A 9,588-nucleotide genomic window follows, 5' to 3' on the forward strand; every position below is an offset into this window, starting at 1 on the left:
TTCTAGAGAATAAAATAGGGTACAGCAAGGCTAAAGGCACACCTTAGGGAAAATGCGCTATTTTCTGGTCACAAAGTGTATCAAGATTGAAAAAAAATAAATGTATTTTTATTGAATATTGATGGATCAACATAATTTGTGTGAAAAGAATTAATAACGGGAAGTTGTTTTGATTAAAACTCTTTAAAAAAAAAAAAAAAAGTGACAAAGGAAGCCTTTTAATCCATATTCTGGTAAAATACCCCCACACATGGTGTAAAAGGCCCCCAAGGGGGTTTTAGGGATTTTTTGTAGATATAGGGGCGATATTTATAGGGCAAATTTTTCCAATTTAGGTAAATACTTTTGAGACAGTAAGATGCTTTTTGAGTACAAATTAAGATGATGCTTATTCAAAATAAGCACTTCAGAAAAACATTGTGTTTTATGGGGGCTTTAGCCCTTTTTACCCCAAATACAATCCTTTCATTATTGGACAATTATTGGATAACTTTTGAACAAAACTGAAAATAACAAATAAGTCTTTTATCTTGAAATAAATGAGATATTTTAACCCTTGTGTGACCTTCGGGACATTATTGTCTTTTTCATTTTTGTTTTTTCGATCATTTTGGCTGTGTTAATGCCAACGGCATACATTTAGCCAAAGGTGTGTATTTTTTTTTATTTTGATATTTGAACCTCAGTTCCTATAATACATCTATAATACACTGTGTACACAAAATAGTCACACTCAGGACCTTCAGGACAAAAATGTCCCCATTGAAACCCATTAAAACTGCAATATTTGATCCCAGTGCCATTAAAGCATAAAATCATGAATTCTATGATATTATGCTTTCATTCCGGAGCCCTGGCTTCAAAAATAAAAAATTAATATTTTCCACCAGATGGCGCCATTTTTCTCATGTTTAGCCTATGGAGCAAATACAAGCTTTTCCCCTATTCTCTGTTTGCTGTATTATAGAGCACTGCAGGACACTTGAATAAATGATGCAGATAAACTTGTGTGTGTTTGTGTTGATATGGATGTCAGAGTGTGTTGTGTATGTGTGTATTGAGAAATGTGTGTGTGTGTGTGTGTGTGTGTGTGTGTGTGTGTGTGTGTGTGTGTGTGTGTGTGTGTAAAAAACAACAGTGGCATTATATAAACAAACTGGCATTTAAAGGGTTAAAATCCTGAAAATGAATGAATATTTGGTAGTCATGATCAGGACTGATGTTGGTTAACAAAATGAACTCATTGAAAGTGGAAAATAATATTAATATATAATATTATAATGCCAGTTGTTTTGACGTTTGATTTTTGTCTGAGTAACTTTTTTAAATTGACACAAAAGGGTTAAAGAATTCTCATTAGCTACATAAATCTACAACATTTTAAAAATGATTAAATATTAGATCAAATTACCTCAAAATTAAAAGACATTACACACAATGATCTCATGGATCAGGAATATTCTGCAGTGTTTAGTGACAAACAGGTGTTGTCGGAGTTCTTGATATTTGGTGTTTTTTGGAGAAAATAAAATCTAAAGTGCATTTAGTTCCGTTTTACCGTGTTGTACCGTACTGTCCCGGCGTGACGCTCGGGAGGAGGAGCGTCAAACAGGAAGACGCGAGGAATCACTGAATGCGCAGATTCTCTGTAGTCAAATCCGCAGATCACATTCAGCGATGTATCGGCTTCGGCTTTGGCACACGTTTGCTCTCTTTTATTTGCCCTTTTTAGGGAGCGCCGTTGATTTTAAAACGCGGACCGGACCGAAAGTCACCGAGAAGGTGAGACGCGCGCGTGCAGCTGCATTCTCTGCATACCGAAGCACCGCGGCGCGTCCTGCGCAACATCACTGAGAAATAATCATCACGAGTTAAACCAGTCGTGTATCAGAGTAGTGTTTGTGATTTAAATAGTGACCGATCGCTGTTTGTGTATTCATGATCTCGTCTTGACGCGACGCAAAGGCGCATATGCCCATCTTGGACTGCGTCGCATCTTGAGCTGATATGCCATGCGTTGCGTTACATTTACACACACTGAATAATGCGCATCTGAAAGTGCGACGGAATCTGATTCATATGTGTGAAAATACTGCAGACTCAAGATGACACATGCAGGCACACAATGATACAGGGGCCTATTGTGAACATTAATATATGATATTTTTTTTATTTGTTTATGTCTCAATGGTTACATTCTATGGTCTTTATTTTTTGTACAATGATGTTAGGCTATAATTGGTTTTAGTATAGGCTACATACAAATTTGCATGATAAAGTTTTGAGCGATGAGTGAAGCTCTTTAATCTGGTGTTTTCTTTGTGTTGCAGGTGTTTTTTGACATCACAGTAGGTGGGCATGAGGTTGGCAGGATCGTGATTGGTCTGTTCGGGGAGGTCACTCCTCTGACTGTGCAGAACTTTGTGGCACTTGCCACAGGAGAGGTAGAACTCATGACAAACATCTGTGAACAACCCCATCCCACAAACTGACGTGTTCATCTTTAAATAAATGCATTTGATTGATTGAGTGAGAACATGCTAATAGAAGTTCTCTGTTCTTCAGAACGGTTACGGGTATAAAGGCAGCAAGTTCCATCGTGTTATCAAAGATTTCATGATTCAAGGAGGAGATTTCACCGCTGGAGATGGCACGGGCGGTGAGGAGAACACTGTCACTGTATCCTCATCATCACCATATCTACACTAAGGTTTTCTACAGCGTGAAACACTAGTTCACCCAAAATTCTGTTGTTATTTACTCACCTTCATGTCGTTCTAAACCCATAGGACTTTCTTACTTCTGCGGAACACAAAAAGATTTACAATGCACATTAATGATTCACACTGTCAGGCTCCTAAAAAAACAAAAAGCACCATAAAAGTAGTCCATATGATGCTATATTTTATATACACTTATCAGCCACAACATTAAAACCACCTGCCAAAACAGCTCTGACTCGTCGAGGCATGGTCTCCACAAGACCTCTGATGGTGTCCTGTGGTATCCGGCACCAAGACGTTAGCAGCAGGTCCTTTAAGTCCTGTAAGTTGCGAGGTGGGGCCTCCATGGATTGGACTTGTTGGTCCAGCACATCCCATACAGTAGATGCTCAATTGGATTGAGATCTGAGGACTTTGGAGGCCAAGTCAGCAGCTTGAACTCTGTCATGTTCCTCAAACCATTCCTGAACATTTTTTGCATTGTGGCAGGGCGCATTATCCTGCTGAAAAAGGCCACTGCCATCAGGGAATACCGTTGCCATGAAGGGGTGTACCTGGTCTGCAACTATGTTTAGGTAGGTGTTACGTGTCAAAGTAACATCCACATGAATGCCAGAACCCAAGGTTTCCCAGCAGAACACTGTCCAGAGCATCACACTGCCTCCGCCAGCCTGCCTTCTTCCCACGGTGCATCCTGCTGCCATCTCTTCCCCAGGTAAACGATGCACACGCACCCGGCCGTCCACATGATCTATAAGAAAACATGATACATCAGACCAGGCCACCTTCTTCCATTGCTCCATGGTCCAGTTCTGATGCTCACGTGCCCATTGTAGCCACTTTCGGCAGTGGACAGGGGTCAGCATGGGCACTGTGAGCGGTCTGCGGCTACGCAGCCTCATATGCAGCAAGCTGCGATGCACAGTGTGTTCTGACACCTTTCTATCATGGCCAGCATTACGTTTTTCAGCAGTTTGTGCTACAGTAGCTCTTCTGTGGGATCGGACCAGATGGGCTAGCCTTTGCTTCCCACACACATCAATGAGCCTTGGGCGCCCATGACCCTGTCGCCGGTTCACCAGTTGTCCTTCCTTGGACCACTTTTGGTAGGTACTAACCACTGCATACCGGGAACACCCCACAGGACCTGCCGTTTTGGAGATGCTCTGACCCAGTCGTCTAGCCATCACAATTTGGCCCTTGTCAAAGTTGCTCAGATCCTTACGCTTGCCCATTTTTCCTGCTTTCAACACATGAAATTCAAGAACTGACTGTTGACTTGCTGTCTAATATATCCCACCCCTTGACAGGTGCCACTGTAACGAGATAATCAATGTTATTCACTTCACCTGTCAGTGGTTTTAATGTTGTGGCTGATCAATGTATGTTCTATATTCCAAGTCTTCTGAAGTCACTAATAATATTCCCCTCTGCCACAGCTCTCACATCTCATTCATACTGGTGCATAATCAAACACGGAACTTTGCAGCCCATCACAACACATACCAACACCAGTGGCATTTGGTTCACTGGCAGAGCAGAAGAGTATTGCCTCTTTAGGACAATTTGTCTATGCTTTATTCCTCATTTGTAAATCACATTGGATAAAAGCATCTGCTAAATGAATAAATGTAAAATGTAAATGGGTTTAGCATCATTGACTGATGCAAATGTGTCTTAACAAGCCATATTTGAATGTACATGAACATGCATGAGATTTAAAAGCTGCAGCAAAGAGGAAGAATGTGTTTTTATGAACAGTTGTCTCCCGTCTTCATCAAAATTTGAATTAGTTATAAGTAGGCCCACATGGAATTTGCGGGCACAGAACTCCACAGGAAAATTAAAATCCCAGTCGTGCATAAAATTCTACACATTCGCCCACACATTAACATGCTTGTTAACTAAATATTTTGGCTAATTTGATCATGCTTTCGGCTACCAATATGACTGTACAACTTGCAGCTCCATGTTACACATTTGACCATTTTTAAAATCCCTTCCGTAAAAATTCTGCAGATAATGCCACCCCCCCCCCCCCCCCCCCCACACACACACACACACACACACACACACACAAAAAAATAATTAAAAAAAGTCTGCAGTTTCCATCTGGGCCTGGTTATACTCCATTAACCATAAATTAAAGGCCTGTATACTGAGGAGACTGTAATTCTCAGTTCTTGTGTCTCTACAGGTAAAAGCATCTATGGCAACACATTTGCTGATGAGAACTTCAAGCTGAAGCACCTCGGTGCAGGTTGGGTCAGTATGGCGAATGCTGGGCCCGACACCAACGGCTCCCAGTTCTTCATCACATTAGCCAGAGCTCCATGGCTAGATGGCAAGCATGTCGTTTTTGGCAAAGTCCTGGAGGGCATGGTAGGTTCATCTCCTACAGAATATATAGAGTTATTTAATTTTGAAATATATTTAATATGGTTTCCATTTACAGTGTAGTTATTATGCCTAAAACACTGAGGCTCAAAATCTAACTATGCAACTGTTGCACAGTGTTAATAATAAAGTTATGGATGAAAATGTTTGTTGACAGTGTTTTTTGATTTTGTCAGCAGTAACTAAGACAAAGATGAAAGAGACGCATCATGGTGATAATAAACAAACCAGAACACCCTAGCAATGCCCTAGCGACTACCTAGAATACCCTAGCAACTGTCAAGCAATTCCATAGCCACCACCCAGTACACCCTAGAAACCACCTAGTGACCACCTAGAACACCCTAGCAACCGCCTAGCGACTACCTAGAACACCCTAGCAACCGCCAAACAATTCTGTAGCCACCACCCAGTACACCCTAGAAACCACCTTGTGACCACCTAGAACACCCTAGCAACCACCTAGCGACTACCTAGAACACCCTAGCAACCGCCAAGCAATTCTGAAGCCACCACCCAGAACACCCTAGAAACCACCTAGTGACCACCTAGAACACCTTAGCAACCGCCAAGCAATTCCGTAACCACCACTCAGTACACCCTAGAAACCACCTAGTGACCACCTAGAACACTAGCAATGCCCCAGCAAACTCCCAGAACACCCTAGCAACCAACTTACAACACCCTAGTAATACTACAACACACTAGCAACATGCTAGCAATGCCTAGTGGCACGCTAAAACATGCTAGCAACACCAAGGTACATGTAAGAACTATTTTTTTTTAAACATACTGTTGATGAAAATATGGCAGGACAAAATAATACTGCAAGATATTAACAGTACACAAACAGAAGAAACCGAAAACATCTGTTTTAAGAAGAAACATCCAGAAAGAATCGATTAATCCAATAATCCAGTATGTTGGGGATTTCTCTGCTTGAGCTGCGTGAACAGAAACAGCTGAACACCAGTAAAATACAAACGGGTTAATTACCTCATTCTAACGCTATTTATACATGAGATTAATCACTGTATACACAACATATACAGTATATAATATTACAACTTACATCTGCACAAAGAGCCGAATGAACAGCTGAACTTGAACTAAATGACGTGCTAGTCACAATGCGTAACTTGCATTGTGAATACGCCGTTTCTGTAAAAGGATGCTACATGCAATGCAATATCCTAAACTGGCTAAAACATGGAAAATGAATAACAGTCTCTAAAGCACGAAGAATTCAGAACACAGTAACTTGAAAAGTAGTATTCATTATAAGCTAGTATTTTAAGAGATCAGCTTGTCACAAGGACAGTTATATTTTGTATCTTTTATGTTTGATACATTTTTCACAAAGTTAGAATATTTGATTAAAGTTTGGTCTGTTACAGATTGACTGAAAATTCGGTCATTTTCGTCAGAGTAAAACGGACTAAACATGATGGATATGACTTGACAAAATATTGACTAATTTTAAAGGAAATTTTAGCCAAAAGACTGAAACAAAAAGCTGTGTAAAAATGAACACTGCTGTAGCACAATGATAGCAATGCTAACAGTTAATGTGTCCTGATATTTCACCGAATTCATTATTCATTAGTCTGTACTCTCTGTGTGAACAGGTTTATGCGTGTCTGTGTGAAATCTCTCTCTCTTTCTAGTCTGTTGTTCACACCATTGAACTGCAGGACACAAACGATCGGAACCTGCCGTACACCGAGTGTGTGATCGTCAATAGTGGAAAGATTAAGGTCAAGGAGCCTTTTGTTGTTGAAGTGGAGGGCTGGTAAAAATCATTATTTACCTCCACAACACAACAGACTGGAACAATCATACAGTTATCTTTGTGCACACGTGTTAGTCAAGTTAAAATATGTGTTTGTTATTGGTAACAGTGTTGCTTTAGGAGTTGTGCTGTAACTGTCAGTGTTTTTATGATGTTTCCTCCCTCATATTATCATTAGATCATTATCTTAAGCACTATGCAGACACTTTTCTACAGAGAAGTTACATATCTCATGTCATTTCATAAAGATAATGTTACTCTATGTGCAAATGTCTATATGTACTCCAATAACTGTAGCTCTTCTCACTGCTCAGCACTTTATAACTAGCAGAGATCAGTCTGAAATTTCAGAAATGGCATTCGATGCTTATTATTGACACAGTTTAACAATCCCAGCACTGCCATAACGGCTACATACTTGAATTTAGTTGATGGCTTTAAATGTTGTTAATAGTCTCTATTAGAATAAGCTATGTTCTGTTCTAAAAGAAGAGATGCAAACTGGGTTCATTTGATTCTCACAGTCTGTTTACAAACTCTGTTTATACGGTTGTTTCACAGCCTGTTGTTTTGTTGGTTTTCAATAATGAACTGGATGCATTCACTGTTTGAGAGTGTGGACTTTACTAACAGCATATCGAGGCTGATATATTCATAAAATCGTCATGAGATTTTGCTGCTGTCTCACAATAAAGTACTTCAATCCTGAATGAGTGTTCTTCATGATAGTTTTACTGTCAACCTAAAGCAAGCCTATTCAGCTGGCGGCCCGTGGGCCACATCTTGCCCGTTTGACATTTTCAGTGGCCCGCTTGAGGTTATCTGACATTCTGCATCTGTTCGCACTGTTCGAACTCAAATGTTTTCCTACGTAAACTTGCAGTAGACAGACATTTCGCAACTTCTCTCTGTTTTTCTAGTGCAAGAGCGCCACATTTTTTAGACTCTTTCAGAGGTTGGGAAAAAAAATGATCATCCGTCACTTTGATGGAATGGAAAGATTAAATAACAGTCGTAGACGAATGACAGTCGTGATTTGCAAGAAACAGAAAAGTTCAAGAAAACATTCGATTTGAAAAGTCAAAAGTTTAAATTATTGCATTTATAACAAACTTCACATCAGTCTGATTTACTTTGTTATGGACCAAATTTGAAAGCACTTTTTTTTATTTCGTCTCAAGTTACAAGTATTTTCTTTCTAAATTTCTTGCTAGGTAGAAATATTTCTCATGATAAAAAAACGAAAGCTAAAACAGATGTTTATTTTTTATTATGAACAAATATTATAGGCCTTCTATAACACAATATCTGCAGATAGCTTTTCATTGATAAAATATTCTGGCTTGGCCTGCATGCCCTGATGAATTTTATTTTTCATCTTCTCTTCATGTCAATTAAGTTGAATAGACCTGAATTAAACATCAGAGGTGAACTGCAGGCCTAACTGTAACACTGTAACCCATCATCACAGAAAATGGCAAAAGAGTGTCGACTAATCTAAACACTCATTGCATTCATGTCTCTGATTGGTTACAATGTTTACTGTTGCAAACACACACACACAAACAAACACACACACAAACACATATACACACACAAACAAACACACACACATATACACACACAAACAAACACACACACATATACACACACACACACACATATACACACACAAATAAACACACAAACAAACACAAATAAACACACAAACAAACAAACTCACATATAAACACACAGAAACAAACACATACACACATATATTCACACACAAACACACTCACATATAAACACACACAAACACACACATGTATTCACATACAAACAAACACACTCACACATAAACACACAAACAAACATACACACACACATATACACACACACACAAACAAACACACACACAGGGTTGTGAGGGTTACTTTTGACATGTATTCCACTACAGATTACAGATTACATGCTGTAAAATGTAATTTGTAATGTATTCCGTTAGATTACTCAAGGTCAGTAATGTAATCTAAATACTTTGGATTACTTCTTCAGCACTGGTAGATTTTTTCACTTGTTTTGACTATAAAAACTCTGTCAGTACAGTAAGACAAAATACACATGTTAAAAATACATTCTCTGAAAAACCGAAATATCTTATGCAGTGTTGTTTCTAAAACAAGATCAATCAAATTGATCATGTTTTAAGGATTTTTAGATATTTTTACAGGAAAACAATACAAACATTATTATCAAGAATACGATTTTTGCCCTAATATCAAAGATCTTACTAGATAAAAGAAATTATGATCCAACGTGAATTTTCTTGATAAAAAATTATGATCGTGTCTGGTAACGTGTGCATGTAAAATGGCTAGAAATAGCATTTTATCTTAGCGTAAAGCTGACAATTTACACAAGGTTTATTTCTATTTCTTCTGCTCCAAACGTACTTCAAACTTACTTCTCTGTCTGCTCGTATGAATGTAACACATCATAAGAAAGTGTTTCACCACTGTTCAAATGCACTTTGGGTCGCATCATGTATATGTATAAATGTTTTCCATCTGAAAGGACTAAATATTAAATGAAACAAATGACAATAAAATGCAAAGTAATCTCTTCAGTAATCTAAATACTTTTTGAATGTAACTGTATTCTAATTACCAACGATTTAAACTGTAACTGTAGTGG

At 38.7% G+C, this 9,588-nt stretch overlaps 1 protein-coding gene across 1 annotated transcript; it reads left to right on the forward strand.

Moving 5' to 3' along the window:
• Positions 1-1,593: 1,593 nt before the first annotated feature.
• ppic (peptidylprolyl isomerase C) lies at positions 1,594-7,622 on the forward strand. The gene is made up of 5 exons (XM_051668561.1): positions 1,594-1,782; positions 2,331-2,444; positions 2,566-2,659; positions 4,921-5,105; positions 6,788-7,622. Exons 1-5 carry the CDS (start codon positions 1,678-1,680, stop codon positions 6,914-6,916), a joined length of 627 nt encoding a protein of 208 aa, XP_051524521.1. The 5' UTR covers positions 1,594-1,677; the 3' UTR covers positions 6,917-7,622.
• Positions 7,623-9,588: the final 1,966 nt, after the last annotated feature.

This window comes from Myxocyprinus asiaticus, chromosome 33 (assembly GCF_019703515.2).
Source record: "Myxocyprinus asiaticus isolate MX2 ecotype Aquarium Trade chromosome 33, UBuf_Myxa_2, whole genome shotgun sequence".
In the NCBI taxonomy this organism is placed as follows: Eukaryota; Metazoa; Chordata; class Actinopteri; order Cypriniformes; family Catostomidae; genus Myxocyprinus; species Myxocyprinus asiaticus.